We start from the raw sequence: 23,953 nt of genomic DNA, 5'->3' as shown, positions 1-23,953 counted from the left end.
AAACCACGGGGAGACAATTCAATTACCACATTTATTTCATGATAGTATTTTAAATAAAAACAGATTCAAAATCCTTACCCCCACAATCCATCGTTGGGAAGCTAGCTGCCTGATCAAAGTAACAAACATTTCAGCTTTAATATACTGTATTCACTGTGTAACCACAAGTCAACAAAGAGGTTCAGTTTTAGGATAGCATTTTTTGTTTGTTTTTTAAAATTTCACTTTCACCTAGACAAAAGAACAACATTAACAATTCACATTAGAAAAATACAGAAAAAAAAATAAAATACTTATTTTCAACACTGGACAAAAAATGTCAACATCTTGACATCAAAATTCTATGAATGGTCAACATAAGTTAAGTTGCTATCAATTTGTTAAGTTGCTTACCATTTGTCTCTCCTCAGGCAATTGTTAGTGTTACCTCTTCTATGACAATGAAGTGTACATGAGGCAGAGTAAATATCAATTTATAATCCAAGTAACAAAATGGAATACATTGTTAACTCGTATATTTGCTCAACTACCTATTGCAAAAACGTTATTTTTCCCAGATCAGTAGTGTGCAGAACCGCTTAGAAGGGCAGTGTGGGTGCACTAAAAAAGACAGCCAGTCTTGGGTCATGTTCCTTAGGCAACAAACAGGGAAAACACACATTAAAACAGAGAGGATTATACCCATTTTGCTACAGTGCCCTACTGAACATGACCCGGTAGATGGGACTGGAAGATCTGGAATCTTTAGCACAACAAATCACTACTAAATGAAACATGTACGTAAACTCACACAAACTCACAAAGCTAATACTGGGATTTGGGTCACTGCTCCTCAAGTCAGGTGCCATCATGAGCCATTCACAGGTCAGACCACTTACTTAGTTACTGCAGCATATACCAAAAAACGAGCAATTTAACCAAAGAAAATCAGTTTTATAACCTTTATAGCTTGAAAATAAGGGTTTTTCCTCATACAGTGACGAGACCTGAAGTTACACTATTGGACACTGTCACTCCTCCCAGCACTGATCAGATTAATTTAGAGCAAATTAGAATAGACCTGAGCACCATTATTCTACCTAGCTTTATTGTTACTACTAGTGTATATTCAAAAACCAATACAGAAATACTTGTAAATGTTTCTGTAATTAATATCATTTCTCTGTGCTTGAATTAGTGGGAGGGCACTAAGCAGGGTTGAGGTAAATTCCATGTCAATTCCAGTCGATTCAGGAAGTACACTGGAATTCCAATTCTCTTCCATGCTTTTTAATGAGGAACATTTGGAATTGTTTACTTTCTGAATTGACTGGAATTGAAATGGAATTGACACCTACACTGGCACTAAGTGCTATCACTGTGCATGCACTTCACCATCAGAAAAACACCTGGCACCACAGACACTCCAAAAACGACAAACATGTCCTTCAAAAAACTACAACCATGCGTACGATTTGTCTGTCCTTTCTAAAAATACACACACAAAGGATACACAACATAAGACTTCACACTACGATTAAAAACAACGTCATAATAAAAACAAGTCTCTTTAGACTGTCTTGGCAAGACAGTGTTGGTTTTCCAGGAAGCTGGTGTTGGTTGGGTTGAATACCCCTCCTGCCCTCCTCACGTGGGGTGAGGAAAAGTGAACAAGGAGGGGACAGGATGATAGTCTACCAGCCCAGATTAAAAGTCAGTCCGTCCTCCAAGGTAGTGACCAGAGGATGACGATGGAGGGGGGTGTGGTGAGCTAGTGAGGTGTGGATGGCAGAGCAGTGGCCAGGTGGTCTGTTGAATAACCGGGGATCTGACCTCAATTGGACAACCTGGTAAAATAACGGTAAAATAATACAACAAAAAAAGAAAGCAGGGTGGAGAGGGTGCACTGCTTACCGGCCGCCACTCTCTGCTTCTGCACCTTGGCTGCTGCCTCCCCCGATACCCAGCGGCACAATCACATTATCGAACACGGCATCCACCACCTTATCAACCGCGCTACACAGGTGACCCTTAGCGCTGTTTAGGAGACCCTTGGCGTCGGTCAGCATTCCCTTGAAGGACTGAACCTGATCTGCATCGAGGTGCTGAATGGCGAAGTAGATGGACCCAGCTACAGTGACGAGTACCATGAGCTTTAATAGTACAGAGAGGAAGCCGGGCCTGGCCGGCACGTTGGAGCCCAAGGAGCTGCATCCAGAATAAGACTCTGTATAGATGGAGTGCTCCAGGAGAGACTCGTTCAGCCAGTAGTTGCTGGGTTTCACCGGTCGGCCCGCCGCGCCGCGAATCGGTCGCCTGCAGCTGGCGCTGGGGAGAGAGGGAATAGAGGATGAGTTGAGTGACTAAAGTAATTTAAATCTACTGCTTTAAATATCACTGAAAAGTGATGGAATGGAATTTTGGATGACGTTATTTGGCCAGCCAAATGACCGCAAGTCTCCGCATTAACCATTCGAATAGCAAGAAATGTTAAATATTATTATTACACACATTTTTTCCTGTCCTCCACTCCTGACTGCATGAGCTACCATAGATGACATTTCTGTGTGTGCTGCTGCAATTTGCTTGTAGATTTCTATGTGTGCTTGTTTTGCTACAACACCTTGTTTGTTTCAGAAAGGAGAAACAGAGTTTCGTTACGTTGTTAAGAGTCCATGTTACCGTAGAAACGGACTCAACCACGCGAATACCTAGCCACCCAGTCTCCAGTCAGCTGTTTGTTAGTTCATTTTTGTTGTTGTTGTGGTCATGACAGTTATTTTATTTTCATGACAGTCTTCATTCATAACTGTGGATTACATGGGTATACAGTAATTGTGCCAGGCCGACTGGAAAGATAAGTACTTTTCCAAAATTATATTTAATCTTTCTGGAAAAAAACAACCATTCTTCAAGGCTACTTTGCTGATGAAGTGAAATGTCAACAGACTTACCTGATGCCTGTGGGTGAAAAGATCTCATTAGCGAGAATCTCTTCAACATTCTCCCTCGTCTTCTTAGGGGTCTGGTCGCCCGTTGCTAGGCTCACCTCCACCACCTGTAGCTGTGAACATTGACAATAGCAACAGATGATTGAGAGGCTGGAGTTTATGGATGCAAGATAATGTTATTTGCACATATTTGCAGTGAACTTTCTTGCTGTTGAAGACGAAAGCGGTTTTAATGTGAGAGCTCTGATTTCCATTGTATGTTTTAAGATGTTTTAATTATTATTTATTTATTATTTATTCTATATGGAAAATAAAGTTGAACTTGAAGGCTTACCTTGCTGCTCCGTCTGCTGCTGTTCCTAACAGTGACAGGAGTCTTCTCTCTGCTCCTCACAGGCTTCTCCACAACAGGAACAGGCTCTGGTTCCGTAGCGGTACCTATCTCATCTGGCACAGGCAAAGCCAACATGAGTCAGTGAGAATCAAGGCATCTAAACTGACAGTCAAACATCATAAAGTAAAAAAGATCCATTTCAATTCAGGGAGAGGACTGAAATTAAAATTTTCCTCATTGCTTTTCAGTTTAGGCCTACTTCCTGAACTGAAATGGAATTGATCCCAATCCTGAATTAACTTTATTTGTATAGGTGAGCTGCCTAATTAATGGTGCATGTTCTTGTGCAGTGGTAAGATGATTGCTCTCACCTTCCTCCTTGTCACTGTACTGGCCAGAGTATGTGTTGCCGTTCTGGTTGCCATCTGCCTTGGCTGCAGCGTTAACTGTGGCAGTTTCAGGTGGGCTGGGCGTAGTCTCAGCTGCAGGTGTATCCAGTAGCTTCTGAAGCTTTTTCTCATAAAGCTTCCTGGTGGAGCCTGAGGGAAAGGCAAAGGAAACCAGTTAGGGATGAAGTGAACTGTGGATAAAAAATATATCACCGTTTGTCTGAGTCTGTTGGTGCACACACCTCCATAGTCTCAAGTGGCTTCCTCTCCTCGTCTCCTTTCCTTCATCTGCACAGGTTTGAAAGAACTGACGAGGTGAAAGGAGATTCCTCAGTAGGCTTCTGCCATTTCGCTTTCACTTCTCTTCTCCAATCAGTGCAGACGAAGGAGAGGAGGACACCTTAGACAAGTGAGAGACATAAGCAGCACTCACCAACTATGGGCCCAGTGTTGACTCCATGCTTCAACAGCTCATCTTTTAAACTTGCATCGGTGAGGTCTGTGACTTCCACTTCTTCTGAGCGAGGCTTGTCTGTCTTTCGGGTAGCTTTCTATGGATTGATTATGGTTAATTAGATTATCTAATAGAGACCAAATATTAGCCTTTCTAACTTTATCTACCACCTTGGGGCGGCAGGTAGCCTAGTAACCGAAAGGTTGCAAGATCAAATCCCCGAGCTGACAAGACACAAATCTGTCATTCTGCCCCTGGCAGTTAACCTACTGTTCCTAGGCCGTCATTGAAAATAAGAATTAGTTCTTAGCACATCCATTAGAGAACCAATTCAAGGCATGAGTTGGAAGGAACAAAATAGTTAAGTGTATATTTCACGGAAATAACATCACATGGACAGCAACCTTCATTTTACAACACAGGTATCTAGTGATTTAATGCATTATGACTAAGATTAGAATATCATTTTACACTCATAGCACTGTAATAACATAAACATTTCATGACTTACTCTTCCAGATCGGCTCTTGTTGGAGACTACAGGGGCAGGCAATTCTTCATCACTGGAGAACGTGTCTACAGATGGTGGACATTTCTTGTTCTGAACGGTCAAATTTTTCAGGTACAACTGAACGTAGACGTCTTTCTTCTGTTCGGAGCTGGGAAGTGGGACATGGTTGGCCGTGAGCTCACTTTTGAGCTTATCCTTAGTGAGAACAGACGGATCTTCGAGGAATTCCGCCATGCCTGATTGCTTTCTTCTAGCTAAAAACTGTAGCTAGCAAGTAATGCTGAAATGTAGCAGTTAGCCAAACTCGGTCGCTAACAACAACAACAACAACAAGGAAACGTGCAGAGCTAGCAATGTCGGCAAATGAAAAGACTGGAGCCCAGCGATTTAATTTAGCTAGCATGAACAAGCTATCCGGTTTAGTTACTTTTTTAAATCTTCAGATATATTCGATTATTTAGCAAAAATACAGATGCAATTTAATTATATATTTAAACTCAACAAGTAAATACGGATTTAAAACTATTTAAAGAACTGTATGCCCTATTAGTTAAAGCCCGGCCTATTTGAGTCTGTCTGTCCGCAGTCGTAAACCAGTTAATACCAAGCTAAGGCAACAAAGAGGAGAGCTATTGGACGGTAGACCGCAATGAGCTATAAACTAGATGTTGATTGGTCGGTCTTGAAAATAACAGATGCACCTGCCACAAAGAAAGAGGAGCTTCAACATCAGTAGGCCTAGTCAGCAGTCAAAATAATGTAGTCTGAATTTCTGCCCAGATTGATTTTTGGTATAGTTTAAAAGTCCTTTATAATGACATGAGAGGTAATTTCCAATTTTATAACACTGATGATGATGATGAAACTCTGCATCCCCATCTGAAGATGGCAGTGTTATCCACTATATGGTTGAGTCTCTAAACCAGTGTTCCGTGAGAGCAGCCCCCGAAGCACTTCACAATTCACAGACTATAAGTGACAAAGGAAAGCTGTTATAACAGTGTTACATTAAACGTTATAAACATTGTTTGACACAGGCGTACATAGGAATATTCTTAACATAATGTACACGCTGGTCAGATCGTTCTGAAGTATAAATGATAAATTAAGGTGAGATAAGAGGTCACTCCTTATCTCACAAGGAAATAAATGCCCATGGCTAATTTGACCAGCTGAGAGAGAGCGAGAGAGAGAGAGAGCACAGTCATAGAAAAATATTTTTGACCACTGTCTGGCTCCAGTCTTCAGGGCACGCCAGTTGCCAAGCCTTTAAACTCTGTGGTGGTGAAGGCCCTATGATGCCATGGCGACAGTGGTTTGAGGTGGCAGAGTGTTGCCCCTAGACCTGGACTGCATCCCAAATGGCACCTTATTTCCCTATAGTGCACTGGAGCCCATTGGGCCCTGGTCAAAAGTGGTGCACTATACCGGGAATAGAGAGCCATTTGGGACACAACCCTGGCCTTTCTGGGATGCTGCTGCTACCGTAGAAACCAAGCAATGGATCCCCAGCCCACCTCAGCCTTCAGCCTCAAACCACACAGAATACAGTGCTTGAAGTTTATAGTTCAGGTTTTCCATAGCCGACTTGCCAATGGGGTGTAAGCATAAAAAATGTTGAGCCCTTGAGAAACACCTCTTAAGTTTTCTTTGTATGTCATTTACACAGAAAATACGCGGCGGGCCAAGAATCACAGGAAGTACCTCCTTAAGCATATCAGTCGTGCCCTCTGAAAAATGATCAAAGTGGAGACTGCAATTATCAACGTTCACGTTTTCAAAATGAGTTAATGTAAAAATTAAATACTGTATATGGACATTGCTCTCTTAGGCTGCAGTACCATACAGTGATTGTGAATAGCTAATAATATAGATTTTGGGATGAATGTTTGTAACCTCTTGAGGCTAGATAAAGATTTTTCAATTGTGTTTTTACTGAACTTACTGAACCTCTCTCATATTTCCCCACCTGATTAAATTGTAGAAGAGTCTCTGCGCACTTAGTTCAATGCACATTCAATGAGTTTAAAGTTCAAGCTTTCAGTCATGAAGACCTTCATCTGAGCATGCAGAGTATTTGATTGTCATCTTTTAGCTTTGTCAGTGAATTTGTTTATCTCCAGATATGGGAGATGTTTAGGCTTTCTGTGACCTATATAGTTAGTGTGTGGAGTTTGGTAACATTTCACTTAAAGCCTGTAGGTATAATGCATTATAAGACTTGACTTTTATGACACACTTACAACACGTTATTATCATCCTAGTATTATCGTGACTAAGTGTGTCATAGAGAGGCATAACATTATTATAAACCTTATAATTACAGTTGTACAGTCTCAGATGAGCCCAGATAAGATTCATATACTCAGAAAGTCTCCATATTCAAGAATGTAACAGCATGATGGGTGGGGACTCGGATGAGGTCTTGACTGAAATCCAACTCAAAGATCCAATGAGTTTTTTTGATCATTTGGAAAAATGTTGAACATAAGACTCTGTCCTTGGTCCAGTTTATCTTGGATTTTAAGCATTTCTGAATCCCAATCGAGCCAACCCCCGCTGCGTTAGGAGCATAGGAAAAACTCAACCTTTTACCACCCAGTGAATGTGTCTGATCCAATTCCACTGACACAACAAAATAAATACTGGTGAAATTGATAGAAGATGTAAAATGTAAATGGTTGAACTTGATGAAAGCACTTTTATATTTTGCATGGAGACAGCCAGGTACATTCAGTGCCGCCTCTGCCTACATGCAGACTACGCGTAGGGCCCAGTGGCCGAACTCACTCTGAGTCTCAATTTATTGTTGATAGTTACAAAAGTAGAAAACACAAGATGCAAAATTTGGTAGTGCATCAGCAGTTCTTCACCTCATGGCAAAATGTGTAGAATTGCATGAAATTAGTTATAAAACGAAAACATTTTCTCTACACCCGATGGCGAAATGTGCAGAGTTGCAGGAAATACATTTAACACTGAAAAAAAGTATCCACTGCCAAGAGGGGTGGGTTCACGGTAATGTTATGCCCGTGAGGTGGGGCCCCTCCAAACAAAAATCGCTTAGGGCCCCCAAAAGGCTAGGGGTGGCCCTGGGTACATTGCACAAGGAATAGAGTTTACAAGTGGAGTCCACATTCTTTACACTATGTTCGTTATGTGTGTAACCTACAGGTAATCTACTAACTTGTTTTCTGATATCCCAAATCTCCCATTTACCGGGTTTGATGTTTGATTGAATATGACCCCTTGTGTGATCCTGATCATGCCTGGGTGGGTTTCAATAGTTCCGTGGCACTGGATACACACTCAAGGTGTGTGTGTGTGCATGTGTGTGTACCACCACTATACAATAACTGAATCAGAATGGTTGGTTGTTGAGACATTTTCCCTGCTCCCTACACAAACCTACAACAACAACAATCCCCTTAATCCACTGAGGATGTTATTCATAACTGCCAAGCTAATTAAGATCAGACCCTGTCGTTTCCTGTTCCAGAGGGAGGTACGGAGCTAGGATGGAGGGAGGGTGGGAGGGAGGGTAGGATGCGGGCGCCGGCACTCTGACTGCGTTTCGTTTCACATGAGCTGAAGAGGAGATTTGTGTGTCCTGGCCTAAGAACAGCCATCCAGCCATCCAGTAGTGGTTCAACTCAGTCTGCTGCTCACACAGTATATTTATGTCTGTTGACAATTCAAACTAACTGTACATAAAGGACACACACTTAGTTGTAGACATTTCTCTCTGCAGGGGAAACTGAGATTCTCTCTTAGCCCATCTGTTGATGCTCATATGGCTCTCCACTCATTGGCACCATACCAACTAAGTGCCCCATATACTTGCATTATTGTTATTATAGTTTAAAAAAAATGTTTTATACCAGTTTTGTTTGGCTGTCGAATACAGAAAACACAGCTCATGTCTGTGTGCACTGCACTGGGTTGCTTCAGATCAGACAAATGTTAGGTGACATTTGTGTTAGGTGAACTTTCAAGTCTCAAAAGGAGATACCCTGCCACCGGCAGTGATGCTACCAAGAGCAGTGACACTACCAAGAGCAGTGACACTACCAAGAGCAGTGATACTACCAAGAGCAGTGATACTATCAAGAGCAGTGACACTACCAAGAGCAGGGTATGGCATGACGTGTTAGGTCATTTAGAACATTCAAACTTCAAAAGACACTCGCACATCTGAGATATATATATTTTTTTTTTTCTTGGTAGTATCACTGCTCTTGGTAGTATCACTGCTCTTGATAGTATCACTGCTCTTGGTAGTATCACTGCTCTTGGTAGTATCACTGCTCTTGGTAGTATCACTGCTCTTGGTAGTATCACTGCCCTTGGTAGTATCACTGCTCTTGGTAGTATCACTGCTCTTGGTAGTGTCACTGCTCTTGGTAGTGTCACTGCCCTTGGTAGTATCACTGCTCTTGGTAGTATCACTGCTCTTGGTAGTATCACTGCTCTTGGTAGTATCACTGCCCTTGGTAGTGTCACTGCTCTTGGTAGTATCACTGCCCTTGGTAGTATCACTGCTCTTGGTAGTATCACTGCTCTTGGTAGTGTCACTGCTCTTGGTAGTGTCACTGCTCTTGGTAGTATCACTGCTCTTGGTAGTATTCTGCTCTTGGTAGTGTCACTGCTCTTGGTAGTATTCTGCTCTTGGTAGTATCACTGCTCTTGGTAGTATCACTGCTCTTGGTAGTGTCACTGCTCTTGGTAGTGTCACTGCTCTTGGTAGTATCACTGCCCTTGGTAGTATCACTGCTCTTGGGAGTGTCACTACTCTTGGTAGTGTCACTGCTCTTGGTAGTATCACTGCCCTTGGTAGTGTCACTGCTCTTGGTAGTATCACTGCTCTTGGTAGTATCACTGCTCTTGGTAGTGTCACTGCTCTTGGTAGTGTCACTGCTCTTGGTAGTATCACTGCTCTTGGTAGTATCACTGCTCTTGGTAGTGTCACTGCTCTTGGTAGTATCACTGCTCTTGGTAGTATCACTGCCCTTGGTAGTGTCACTGCTCTTGGTAGTATCACTGCTCTTGGTAGTATCACTGCTCTTGGTAGTATCACTGCTCTTGGTAGTGTCACTGCTCTTGGTAGTATCACTGCTCTTGGTAGTATCACTGCTCTTGGTAGTGTCACTGCTCTTGGTAGTGTCACTGCTCTTGGTAGTATCACTGCCCTTGGTAGTATCACTGCTCTTGGTAGTGTCACTGCTCTTGGTAGTATTCTGCTCTTGGTAGCATCACTGCTCTTGGTAGTATCACTGCTCTTGGTAGTGTCACTGCTCTTGGTAGTGTCACTGCTCTTGGTAGTATCACTGCTCTTGGTAGTATCACTGCCCTTGGTAGTATCACTGCTCTTGGTAGTATCACTGCTCTTGGTAGTATCACTGCTCTTGGTAGTGTCACTGCTCTTGGTAGTGTCACTGCTCTTGGTAGTATCACTGCCCTTGGTAGTATCACTGCTCTTGGTAGTGTCACTGCTCTTGGTAGTGTTCTGCTCTTGGTAGCATCACTGCTCTTGGTAGTATCACTGCTCTTGGTAGTATCACTGCTCTTGATAGTATCACTGGTCTTGGTAGTGTCACTGCTCTTGATAGTATCACTGGTCTTGGTAGTGTCACTGCTCTTGGTAGTGTCACTGCTCTTGGTAGTGTCACTGCTCTTGGTAGTGTCACTGCTCTTGGTAGCATCACTGCTCTTGGTAGTGTTCTGCTCTTGGTAGTATCACTGCTCTTGGTAGCATCACTGCTCTTGGTAGTGTTCTGCTCTTGGTAGTATCACTGCTCTTGGTAGTATCACTGCTCTTGGTAGTATCACTGCTCTTGATAGTATCACTGGTCTTGGTAGTGTCACTGCTCTTGGTAGTGTTCTGCTCTTGGTAGTATCACTGCTCTTGGTAGTATCACTGCTCTTGGTAGTATCACTGCTCTTGGTAGTATCACTGCTCTTGGTAGTGTTCTGCTCTTGGTAGTGTTCTGCTCTTGGTAGTATCACTGCTCTTGGTAGTATCACTGCTCTTGGTAGTATCACTGCTCTTGGTAGTATCACTGCTCTTGGTAGTGTTCTGCTCTTGGTAGTGTTCTGCTCTTGGTAGTATCACTGCTCTTGGTAGTATCACTGCTCTTGGTAGTATCACTGCTCTTGGTAGTATCACTGCTCTTGGTAGTGTTCTGCTCTTGGTAGTGTTCTGCTCTTGGTAGTGTTCTGCTCTTGGTAGTATCACTGCTCTTGGTAGTATCACTGCTCTTGGTAGTATCACTGCTCTTGGTAGTGTCACTGCTCTTGGTAGTATCACTGCTCTTTAATAAGCTTAACGTATCGACCTCACGGCCTTCGTCAGTGCTTTTGCGAGTTTATAAAATTAGCACCCTTTAGAGGAAAACTGAAGTGTGAACGAAACGTCTATTCCTAGTGTAATGGAGTCATGTCTAATAAATACTATGCAAGGGTCAACACTACCCAATACATATTCAAGATCTAGGCTCATATTCACAAAAGACTCACTGAGTTCTGATATTGGATCAGCTTTACCATCAAGGATCATAATCAATAAGATTACATGGACAAAGAGGATCTGATCTTAGATCAGCACTCCTACTCTGAGACACTTTTTGAATACACGGCCTAAAGTTACCCCTGACCAGCTCACATCCCAGTAGACATTAGTAGAGGAGTTAGAGCTTTCAACCCTGTAAATCTTTTATCCTCCTTGCTGTAATTTAAGAGATCACGGGCCCTATGTGCATACCTAAGCTTAGCCGGTGCCAGGAGAGCTACAGTGCTGTACGCCAAACACAATCACCAGCCCAGCAGCCCTGACCAAACATAAATCCATCTCGTGTCTCCCAGCACAGACCTGGCTCTCCGAGACAACCTTATGCAGTTCAGCCTCCCAGCGTCCCTCAGCAATTCAATACCTGCAGCACAATTAAGGGAACTTTTACTCTGGCCAACAAAAAACCACCCTGCTAAGTGAATGTCTCCTTATGTAGGCGACAGCTGATATAATAGCCATAGCTAAAGAGTCTTTGATTCAATTCTATGGGCCTGTTTCCCGGACAGAGATTACTCCTAGTCCTGGACTGTTATTTTAATGGAGATTCTGAGCATGCTAAATGTTATTGAAAAGGAACAACAGATGTGTAAGCAACATATCACTGAAATTCTCAACGATAATTCAGACAAACAGTTAAATCCTTCACCTAACCATGATTTAACCGTGTCTCAAACCTTCACTGACCAAACATAAATTAATATGGCCGACCTACATTAAGATTGAGATCACTTTATTGGTGAATTGCACACAAGGTCCAACCAAAAATGTTACTTCTGCTTTTAACCCAACCACATTGAAAGACACACATACAAATACAGTTTGTTTTATTTGGCAGTGTGGGGGGCTGCCACACTGGGACAACGGGGAGCTGTTGTGAGGGTGGGTTGTAGGTGCCTTGCTCAAGGACACAACAGCAGGCAATGGCATCTAGGAATTGATACCAGCAACCCTGCCAACTCACTTCCTGAAAGATTTGTTCCTGTCGGACCAGGGATTTAAACTGGCAAACCGTCCAGTGCCAGTTGCTGGCTCGCCTCTCTAACTGCCTGGCTACCTGCCGTTACATGGTTTAACCAAGCCACGAACCCAGTTGACCATACATAGCCTACAGTCCTGTGGCTGACTGACACGGTTGAACCGAGTGGCTGGCCGGTACCTCAGGATGAACAGAGAGAGGGTAACCTGGAAGGCTCTTGAATGAACAGGAAATAAATATTTCCGTGCTTAACTTGGCCCAGGAACCCTCAGTCAGGCAGGGCAAGCAGTCAGACCAGCTTCTGCTCAGTTTCTTAAGCGCTGCCCACCGGTCGCTTCGCATGGTTGAATGAACACCGTTACCGAACCAACTGCCACGGCGGATGCGTGGAAAAGCCAAAGAGCAAAATACTTTTCTCAAAAGACTCCTGTGCTGTGATGTGCCGGTGGCAGCCATGGCATCAGCCTGCCCTCTGGCTCTGTCCGTTTCCCTCTCTCTCTCGCTCCATCCTCTCCTCTCCATCCTTGATGGCTGGACTCTGAGCTCACCAGCCTGGCCCAGCAGCCCTCTACCGGAGCAGCAGACTGAGGTTCAAATACAATGCATTTCAAATCCTTTAGCTGGCCACGATTGAGCTGGGCTAGATTGAGCTGGGCTTGATTGAGCTGGGCTTGATTGAGCTGGGCTTGATTGAGCTGGGCTTGATTGAGCTGGGCTAGATCGAGTGCACCTGGCTTAACAGTCCAATAGAATAGCCCCAAAACGGCAAACCCTGGCACCATCTGGCACTACTGGCAGGCTAAGGTAAACACTCAAGGTATTTGAAATAGAATTTGAACCCAAGTCTACCCTCCATCGGAGCAGGCCACCAGTCGTCCTGGAGTCTGGAGCCTCACTGTTAACCCTACCTAATAAATCAACCAGCATTCAGTAGAAACACAAGCAGCACTCCCAGTCACACCGGGCCAGATCGAGGGAGATGTCAACATCTCAATGTGTTTATCATTTCACTGTAGGGGAGAGTGGGGTAAGTTGAGCCAAATGGGTAAATTGAGCCACCCTTGCTTCTAGGAAACCATAAACAACATTTATGATTTGACCAACTATTTAGGAAGAAGTCATAATTTCATGGAGTCTGTGAAGGAAGAACCCACCGGGCAAAAACTGGTTGAATCAACGTTGTTCCCACATTATTTCAACCCAAATAATGTGATGACATTCAATCAACGTGGAAAACTGATTGGATTTGCATAAAGTCATCAACGAAAGGGCATTTTGTATTTTTTATTACCAACTTTTGACCTAAATCCAATGATATGGTGAAATGTTTTCTTGATTTCACATTGAATTCACGTTAGTTGACAACTCTACCAAATGAACTGACATCTGTGCCCAGTGGGAAACTACATGGGAAAAGTGGTCAGCAAGTTAGGTCCAAAAAAACAGATTTTTACCAAGTCAATTTCATGTTAGAGGTTTCATGATGCTTGTATCTTAACCAAAGTAGATTGTTCTCTACATAAGTCAGGGTCTCTATAAGCTTCAATGTGAGGTCCTAAACCTAGCATGAAAATGCATCCTTGTAGCTGTGTGGGCTAATATAGTCAAAATGTTTGCCTTGGGGTAAGCAGAGACAATGGCCATGGGGTAAGTTGAACCAATGGTTGAGCCAATGGCCATGGGGTAAGTTGAACCAATAGTTGAGCCAATGGCAAGTTAAGCAAATGAAGTGTTTTCTTCCCAGGCTTAATGCAAGGCATTATCACTGGGATATGAGGTAACAACAGGGCCTGGCCCGTGTTAAGTTTTTGTCAGGTGTTAAAACAATGCTAAAAATATGATTAAAATGATTAAAAGACAAAAAAGTGGTTGTGATTGTGTTGAATTGTGTTTGGGAAATAAAGATAGAGGGTCATTTTTCATTCAGTACAGACATGTGTAGGTGGCTTAACTTACCTCATACCCGGGGGAAGTTGTGCCAAGAGACCACTTTTTTTGAACAAGCTATGTTTTCAAAACTGTAATATTTACATGGATTCTGATTATTTCCAGGGATACATAACATCCTGAAATACTGTATATGTAGACATCTTAGATGTTAGAAAGAATACTATATTTCCCTTGAGGGAGTGATGCTGAATTTTAAAAAACACCTAAACTTACCCCACTCTCCTCTTTTTGGCATATCTCCAGCCTAAATGTTCAATTAAGAAATGAATTGGAGATTGGATGGAAAGTGGATGAAGAGTGGATCTACCATAGCTGATAATAAAAGTCTTGTCAGGGGTGCATGGCTGGAGACCTTTGCCTACATGTAGTTGAAGTGATGATATTATGTGAAAAAAATATGATCTTGATCGTAAGGAATGAAGATGTCAATACTGTATTTTTTTCTCATTTTAAAGCAGATCATGAATCACAAGCCAAGCATAGACTTGAAATGATCAGATTTATTTGGTCAGTCAGTTGAAACCAGGGGTGCCCACTGCCCACCCACAATCAGAGTGGACAGCGTGAAGTGAGTTGTTTGCATAGAGAAGCAATAGTAAGCACTTTGAAACGGAGCATTGAATGTTATAGAGGAAATCGGACATCGCCACCTTAAAAGAATGTTCCTTTATTCTACAGTTCTATGTTAAAAAAATAATAAAGGTCTCCCAGTGAAACGGAAGTCAGTGTTGAAAAGTATTTTTCCAAGGTTCCGTGAAACATGAATGCTTTCAATTCATCTCTAGAGCATGAGAAAAAAAAATGTCTGGTATTGGTGGTCTGCAGTTTTGGGGAAGACACTCTGAAAATATAGTTTACCAAGCTACCAATTACTGGAAGAAGTTAACCTACACTATAGCTACCATTGAGAAACATATAGTTTACCAAGCTACCAATTACTGGAAGAAGTTAACCTACACTATAGCTACCATTGAGAAACATATAGTTTACCAAGCTACCAATTACTGGAAGAAGTTAACCTACACTATAGCTACCATTGAGAAACATATAGTTTACCAAGCTACCAATTAAAGGAAGAAGTTAACCTACACTATAGCTACCATTGAGAAACATATAGTTTACCAAGCTACCAATTAAAGGAAGAAGTTAACCTACACTATAGCTACCATTGAGAAACATATAGTTTACCAAGCTACCAATTAAAGGAAGAAGTTAACCTACACTATAGCTACCATTGAGAAACATATAGTTTACCAAGCTACCAATTAAAGGAAGAAGTTAACCTACACTATAGCTACCATTGAGAAACATATAGTTTACCAAGCTACCAATTAAAGGAAGAAGTTAACCTACACTATAGCTACCATTGAGAAACATATAGTTTACCAAGCTACCAATTAAAGGAAGAAGTTAACCTACACTATAGCTACCATTGAGAAAAATATAGTTTACTTAACTAAAGTTACTTTGAAAAAGAAGTTCACTGCATCCAAAGTACATCCAAATATATTTAAATCTGAAATCTGACTACAAATTGCAAGAACTGGTCACTCTGGAGTCAGATCTGAGTTAACAGAATGTGTAATTTGGCCTATTAAACATAAAAACCCATATTTGATTTTTGCAACAAAAAAAGTAGTGTGTAGTTCCAGTAGTTAGCTACACCGCTACATGGCAAAAAAGTTATCAACTACTAAAAACACTACCCAAGATTTGAATTTAGTGCAATTACCACCAAACTACTGCAATATTTAGTTAAATTACCAGTTAAACTATAGGTTGTTCTCTTCTCCCCAGCACCGGTAATCTTGTATTGGGAAGTTGCAATAGGCCACAGAAAGAAACACATACTTTTGACTACAGCAAAGATGGAACAAATTATAATATTACTGCTTTTTCAGCAAAACAAGAAATTGTAATTGAGTAAAGAAGTTAAATAAAGAGGAGAGTCTAACTGAATGGTTATGGGGGCGTTTACACTCAAGGCCATCAATGGTCTTGCCAGTTTCGTCACTGCCTTGCTTATCGACAGTGCCAACCCTGTCTGGGTTGGCGCCCCCCCTTGGGTTGTGCCGTGGCGGAGAACTTTGTGGGCTATACTCGGCCTTGTCTCAGGATGGTAAGTTGGTGGTTGAAGATATCCCTCTAGTGGTGTGGGGGCTGTGCTTTGGCAAAGTGGGTGGGGTTATATCCTTCCTGTTTGGCCCTGTCTGGGGGTGTCCTCGGATGGAGCCACAGTGTCTCCTGACCCCTCCTGTCTCAGCCTCCAGTATTTATGCTGCGGTAGTTTATGCGACGGGGGGCTAGGGTCAGTCTGTTATATCTGGAGTACTTCTCCTGTCCTATTCGGTGTCCTATGTGAATTTAAGTATGCTCTCTCTAATTCTCTCTTTCTTTCTCTCTCTCGGAGGACCTGAGCCCTAGGACCATGCCTCAGGACTACCTGACATAATGACTCCTTGCTGTCCCCAGTCCACCTGGCCGTGCTGCTGCTCCAGTTACAACTGTTCTGCCTGTGATTATTATTATTTGACCATGCTGGTCATTTATGAACCATGGTTCTGTTACAATCTCCACTCGGCAGAGCCAGAAGAGGACTGGCCACCCCACATAGCCTGGTTCCTCTCTAGGTTTCTTCCTAGGTTTTGGCCTTTCTAGGGAGTTTTTCCTAGCCACCGTGCTTCTACACCTGCATTGCTTGCTGTTTGGGGTTTTAGGCTGGGTTTCTGTACAGCACTTTGAGATATCAGCTGATGTACGAAGGGCTATATAAATAAATTTGATTTGATTTGATTTGATCGCTGGTAAAAAATAAACAAAAACGTTGTATAAATGTACTGTATGTACTTACTTAAACAAGAGTTTGCTTACTCAAAGGAATTTATCAGAACAGGTTTGGTCCAGTCATTAGCTTTCATTCAGTTCCGAGCTGTCTAAAGCTCATGCAATTTGCCAAGGCAGGCAAACACAAGTTCTGGTAAACCACATCCTGTGGTAAAACACACACTCTGGTAAAACACACCCTGTGGTAAAACACACCCTGTGGTAAAACACACCCTGTGGTAAAACACACGCTCTGGTAAAACACACGCTCTGGTAAAACACACGCTCTGGTAAAACACACGCTCTGGTAAAACACACGCTCTGGTAAAACACACCCTGTGGTAAAACACACCCTGTGGTAAAACACACCCTGTAGTAAAACACACGCTCTGGTAAAACACACGCTCTGGTAAAACAGCAAAGCATTTTTTCCGCTATTATTTTATTTATATAATCCTGAAAACGTAAACTTTTCATTCCTTCCTTGTACTGTTTGGGCGGGCCTCTCTCTAGTTTAGTGTTGACCTATTTGTAACATAGAAGAAGTGTTATGTCATTGTAAGTGTCAGTTCCAAGGGGATTGGGTGGAGATAAGACTACAACAGGAAGTGACAAGTGTTGTTTACTTGTTTTCCAATACAATGATCCTCTTCATCATAGATCAATATTTGGTAGTCAGTCAGTGAAGCCCTTACATGGGTTTCATGGTTTCTCGGTAGTAGTCGGTTGCCAATCCACCAGAGGCCTATCGATGGTCTGAAGCCTCACAGCGAGCAAGGTTGATCCGTGCCAGCGGTGAGGGGACAGATGTGCCAAAGTCTACTGGGTTTGGCTCCATCCTCACCCCCTGGCTTCCAACACCCACGTATCCAGCTGAGGTACAATAATTCGACACCTCTTCAGCAGCAGGACCCTTTAGCGTGACAACCACCGCTTTGTTTTATATCTCAGCCTGTATTTTGAACGCAATAAAAAATTACAGTCAGCAACATCCAAATTGTGTTTTTTTTATACACTTCTGGAATGGAATTGGAAGTCCCCCCCCCCCATCTCCTTTATCCCTCCCTTTTCCTATGTGGGATTTAACCTACACTTTGTGGTAACCTTGCTAAGATATCCGTTTTTTTTCTACGCTCTCCTCTACTGAATAAAGGGTTTGTTTCTCTATGTCTTGCTTGTGAAGACTTCAAGGACAGCTCCCTCCATCTGGCATTAAGTAGTCCTGGTGCTCCTGGTGCCAGTGGCGAGTTAACTGACACTACTGCACTTAGACTAATGGCAGTGAGTGAACAGAACACACCAGTCATCTCCCATAAGTTACGTCGGTAGGTAGGCCACCTACTCACCTTGGATTGGAACATGCTCCCAGGCCAAACTTCCTCATCTCCAATCACAGTGAGGCTCTTACTGTGAGTCTTACCACCCACTGAACCACTGAATCAAACATGGAAAGAAAGCGAGGCATGAAAAGAGGGATTGTCTCTCGACTGGAGCGCACATACATTAGATCACCCCAGTGTAGGGGTGAACAAGAACATGGAATTTATATCTTAAAGAAATGTCCTCCTTTAGAAACTGCTGCATCTCATCCGATCCTTTTAAAGATGGATTGAGAACTTAGAAATATAAGATTACTTTATTGTCCACTGACCAAGAATGTCTGACAAATGTCTTCTTTCTCCCGATCCCTATGAAAGACAGACGTAGAAACATGTCGGGGAGGTTGGAGCAGAATAATAGTTTTTTATTGTTTTTTTTAACTTAAATTTCGCAGGAAAGACAACACTGGTCGCTGTCCTCAACCCTTTCTTTTAAAAGCAGGTATTTTCTGTGGTTTTGGTTGAAGACTCTCAGTGGCTCAATGAGCTGCAAACCCCTGACTTTCCTCTCCAACGATTCCATTATATTTGTTATTTTAAACACCTTACAACACCTTATGTAAAATCAGCCACTTTAAATGTGATGTTGTTGGACATGATTTACAGAAGAAGAAGAAGAAATGTAATGTGTCCAGGATGTGTCCATTCATTGTCTTGAAATAAGGTGTCTAAGGCTTCATTTATTGTGCGGGCTGGTCCTGTGCTTTTGTACTCAGCTTAGGAAAAGAGATGAGCTTGGAGAGGATCTAGCTCTAACCAGAGAGTGACTGTCTGCAGTACAGACACAACATCTACACGTGAATGCTGCGGGGGAAAAACTGATCTGCACCATCATCACCACCACCACCACCCTGTGCAAATCAAATCACCACTTAGTCAGAGCATCAGAGTGCAGCCCAGTGTCTCACCTCTCCTCCTCTCCTCTCACCTCTTTTAAACCCCCAGCCTGCCTCAATGGAAACATAAACAGAAAGCTTTTTTAAGAATGAGAGGGTTTTTCTTTTTCAGTTTGTTGCTAAATATAGTCTCCAGTCCGGGCTGCCCAGTGGGAGGTGAGAGGCAGCCAGGTACCACAGCCACGTTCAACAAAGATGAGCCCCAGGCCCTGCCCAGTGCCCGACGGGTGGCAACTGCCGGTGGTCTTCCCTTTTTAGGTCCGTCCAAAATGAACTCTATTCGCTATATAGTGCACTTTTTTTTTTTTTTTACCAGGGCCCATAGGGATCTAGTCAAAAGTAGTGCACTACATAGGGAATAGGGTCTATGGGTCCTGGTCAAAAGTAGTGCACTACATAGGGAATAGGGTCTATGGGCCCTGGTCAAAAGTAGTGCACTACATAGGGAATAGGGTGCCATTGCAATCCTGTGGTCGCAGGATGGCGTGACAGCGAGCGAAAGGATTCACTGTGCAGTTATGGCAGTTAGTTACACGCAGCTAGGGTGTGCTGTCTCTCTCATCCTGATTAAGACCTCCCCTAGCTTTCCCAATCTGCCACCTCCCAAGTCTACCGTCCCTCTCTGTCCCTATGGCTTGGGGTTGAGGACCAGGCAGCGACAGGTCGGGATGGAGGGTTCGATCCTGGGACCCTGCTGGGATGATAACTCCTGGTGGGGGCAGTGTTGGACCTTACCTGTCCTCCTACCCTACCTCCCAAACGGCAGGCTTTGATATCCAAAGGACTGAAAGTTGGGTAATTCCTTGTTTCACGTCCTTAGTTCCCATGCAGAGCCAGTGTGCCATGAGTGATCTCTAATATCAAGTCACAGAAATAGAGAGCATCTGAAATCTGAGGTTCTCCCTCGATTCCTGAAGTAATAAGTCAAGTGAACTAGGGAAACAGGTGCACTTAGAAAATAATAATATTATTATTGTAATTCTTTTTATAACAATTATAAAGACACAAATAAATCTAAATAAATCACATAAATCACATAGAAATCAAATCAAATAGCAGAAGGTACAATTATCAGCAGCAAACGCTGATAATATACAGTTAGCATTAGAACTTGGTGACAAATTGCAGCAGATACAATTTCATAATACAGATATATTTTCTGAGCTTTTCGAATCAACTAGTACAATTATTGTTAATATTAGTATTATTATGTTTTTTCTTACTTTCCCTCTCTTTCTATGAAACAAGGATATTTGCTGCGTCTCAGGATACCCAAACACATTTTAAAAGGTTTTTCCAACAGGTGTACTTGACAAACCGTTTGCACCCAGGAATGCTATATAGACCATTGTATGAAAATGCCAAAGAAAACACTTGTGTACACAAAGAGTAATTCCAGAAACAATTGCGAGAGGAAGCAAACAACGATCCATTGACTGAACCAAGCAGCTACAGATGTAGGATCTTAATTTGATCACTCTGTTGTTGTAGGAAATTTCCTGCATAACAGAAAATGTAAAGTTGTAGTGTATTCAAGGTTTAAAAAGGTTTCTAAACTTTGTAATTTCCACTTTAACATTTTTAATACTAGAAATGAATTAATCCCGACACAAATCCATTCATTATAATCCACACAATAGTTCACATTTCCTTTTGACGCATGAATATTTTACTGTTGTGAGAAACTGGTCAAATTAAGATCCTACATCTGTACTAAAACGGAAGACAGGCTTTCTGAAAGTGGCCTGTTTTTATACAATCATTTGTTACATGGATAGTGCTCCCTCCAATTCAAGACAGCTTCAAGACATATATAGATATATACTGTGCATTTGGAAAGTATTCAAAGAGCTTGTCTTTTTTCACATTTTGTTACATTACAGTTTCTTTGCATTATTAATATACACACAATATAAAAAGACTTGTCCCGAAGCCGTTCCTGCATTGTTTGGCTGTGTGCTCCTGCTGGAAGGTGAACCTTCGCCCCAGTCTGAGGTCTTCAGCACTCTGGAGCAGATCTTCATCAAGGTTCTCTCTGTACTTTGCTTCAATCATCTTTGCCTCGATCCTGACTAGTCTCCCAGTCCCTGCCTCTGAAAAACATCCCCACAGCATGATGCTGCCGCCACCATGCGTCACCGTAGGGATGGTGCCAGGTTTCCTCCAGACGTGACGCTGGCATTCAGGCCAAAGCCAAAGGTTTCATCAGACCGGAGAATCTTGTTTCTCACGGTCTGAGAGTCCTTTAGGTGCCTTTTGGCAAACTCCAAGTGGGTTATCATGTGCCTTGGCAAGGCCCTTCTCCCCGATTGCTCAGTTTGGCCGGGCGGCCAGCTCTAGGAAGTGTCTTCGTGGTTCCAAACTTGTTCCATTTAAGAATGATAGAGGTCACTGTGTTCTTGGGGACCTTCAATGCTGAAGAATTGTTTTAGTACCCTTCCCCAGATCTGTGCCTCGACACAATCCTGTCTCGGAGCTCTACGGACAATTCCTTCGACTTCATGGCTTGGTTTTTGTCTCTGACATGCACTGTCAACTGTGGGACCTTATATAGACAGGTGTGTGCCTTTACAAATCATGTCCAATCAATTGAATTTATCACAGGTGGACTCCAATCAAGGAGTAGAAACATCAATGGAAACAAGGATGATCAATGGAAACAGGATGCACATGAGCTCAATTTCGAGTCTCATAGCAAAGGGTCTGAATACTTATGTAAATAAGGTATTTCTGTTTTTCATTTTTAATAAATGTGCAAAATATTCTACAAACCTGTTTTTGCTTTGTCATTATGCGGTATTATGATGTCATTATGGGGTATTGTGATGTCATTATGGGGTATTGTGATGTCATTATGGGGTATTGTGTGTAGATTGATGAGGAAGTTTAATACTGTTTTTTTAACAAGGTTGTAACGTAACAAAATGTGGAAAAAGTCAAGGGGTCTGAATACTTTCCAAAGGAACTGTATATTTTTTAAGAGAGAAGCTTTTGAATTATTTTTATTTTTCATTATCCATGAGACAAAGTTGTTGCTCATGGTTTCACCTATGGATAATAATACAGAATACCTTTATCCATTGAGAGCTCTGTCTGTCCTTGCAATGCTCCCTTTTACAAATGGAGGAGGGAGATCATAGTTCAGTCTGGAAGTCAGTCTAGGCTACCTGTAAAGGACCACAGGGGTGGCGAATAGCAGGGCTGTGGCTTTCTGAGCTTCTTAGTGGTGCAGGCAGAAGGATTTACGGTAACTCTCAGACAAGCGTTCACAGCTTGGGCTCTTGGCAAGACAGCCATATTATCTCTGGCCGGACATCACACCCACTGGTCCTGAGGTCCAAGAGTACCTATACACAAAACCCCTCACCCTAGCTTAGGATGTTTGGATGATAAATCGCCCGACTTTTAGTGGCAGGCAGGACCAAAAAATATTGGCCTTGCTGGGGAAATCAATTTGAATTAATTCACAGTGAGAATGCTGCATGTTGGGTGGTTTGATCTGATTTACCTCCTTTTTCTATTCCCTATATAGTGCCCTACTTTTGACCAGGGCCCAGAGGGCTTCCATTAGGATAGGGTGTCATTTGAGTCGGAGTGATACTCTTCCTCCCATTAGTGTATAGTATGTGTTTTCTGTCTTCCTGCAAATTCAGAACAGGTGCAATAGCAAGACAGAAGCGGTGTAAGGAATACAATTTGGTAGGGTACCAAGCATCTATGGGGGGGTGACACCTAATACATTCCAGTCGAGATCAGGTGCTTTGACCAAATTGTCTTTGAGTGTTTTTCTTCCTCTGTTGGGACTTTATGTCTCTATGTAACTGAACCAGATCGCAGCCTTGCTTAGGCCGGCGGCTACCAATACTTCTGGTTTTGATAAAAGGAGAGGTTGAGGAGTTGAGATGTTCTGCCCGGAGGTGAGCGCTGAACAGTTGGTATACTATAAAACAGAATTGACCGAATGAGGTATAATTGTGTTTTATGAGAGAATAATATGTTTATAATACAATAACATCATTGTATTAAATTTACATCACACAGCCCATTTTTCATTGTTTTTTTTTGTCTCAGTCTGTGTATAATCTTATTTCTTTTCTTTTATAAAGGGCACTGCTGGGATAGTATACTTTTGTTTCAAAACAAACAAAGTGTTCACTGTACAACAAACACTGCTGGTCAGGTATCTCCTAAAAGCTTTTATTGTTTTCATTGACACTTTAAACTAAGTGTTACTCCTGTCCATCCTGAAGCTGTTTCTTTCTGTGCAGCCTTCATATAATGCCAATCTAGTACCAGGTGTTTATAATGTCCCAGTGCCAATGATCAAAAACGCATTCCCGCCAAAGTCACCAACCAACCACCCCTGAGAAAATGCTTTGATGTTGAGGCCCGGGTTAAGACTGATTACCAGTGCTACTATTAGGTCTTGGTGGACGAAGTCTGTTCTCCAGAGTTCCAGAGTAGAAACACCCTCAGTCAGAATCAGTGTGCGTCCCAAACGGCACCCTATTCCCTATATTGTGCACTACTTTTGGCAAGATCCCTATGAGCCCTGGTTAAAAGTAGTGCACTATAAAGGGTATAGGGTGCCATTTGGAACACACCCTCAGAGTAGCTCTTTGGTGTACAGTACAGTACATACCCTGCCTAGCTAGGTCTTCAATGGCACTCAACATCATTTTCAGAAGAGCCAGACCAAACATGCCAGGGCTAGACCACAGGGTTGGTAGTTGGTAGCAGTCA

General features: G+C 42.5%; 1 protein-coding gene across 1 annotated transcript; it reads right to left on the bottom strand.

The window, feature by feature from the left end:
* Positions 1–12: 12 nt before the first annotated feature.
* LOC110500169 (lamina-associated polypeptide 2) lies at positions 13–5,242 on the bottom strand. The gene is made up of 6 exons (XM_021577366.2): positions 4,619–5,242; positions 4,087–4,204; positions 3,636–3,803; positions 3,265–3,377; positions 2,934–3,043; positions 13–2,307 (listed from the first exon to the last, which is right to left on the bottom strand). Exons 1-6 carry the CDS (start codon positions 4,850–4,852, stop codon positions 1,890–1,892), a joined length of 1,161 nt encoding a protein of 386 aa, XP_021433041.1. The 5' UTR covers positions 4,853–5,242; the 3' UTR covers positions 13–1,889.
* Between the last annotated feature and the right edge of the window lie 18,711 nt (positions 5,243–23,953).

Source organism: Oncorhynchus mykiss, chromosome 2 (genome assembly GCF_013265735.2).
Source record: "Oncorhynchus mykiss isolate Arlee chromosome 2, USDA_OmykA_1.1, whole genome shotgun sequence".
Classification (NCBI taxonomy): Eukaryota; Metazoa; Chordata; class Actinopteri; order Salmoniformes; family Salmonidae; genus Oncorhynchus; species Oncorhynchus mykiss.
Note: the sequence above shows the minus strand (reverse complement) of the source record. Positions and strands in the feature narration are given on the sequence as shown.

What these genes read in the sequence shown, in the direction of transcription:
- LOC110500169 (XM_021577366.2), bottom strand. Translation starts at nt 4,852, where the DNA reads ATGGCGGAATTCCTCGAAGATCCGTCTGTTCTCACTAAGGATAAGCTC. An exon ending in GCAGCAGACGGAGCAGCAAG is followed by an intron (nt 3,044 to 3,264) that starts GTAAGCCTTCAA and finishes CAATGTTCACAG; the next exon opens with CTACAGGTGGTGGAGGTGAG. An exon ending in TTTTCACCCACAGGCATCAG is followed by an intron (nt 2,308 to 2,933) that starts GTAAGTCTGTTG and finishes CTCTCTCCCCAG; the next exon opens with CGCCAGCTGCAGGCGACCGA.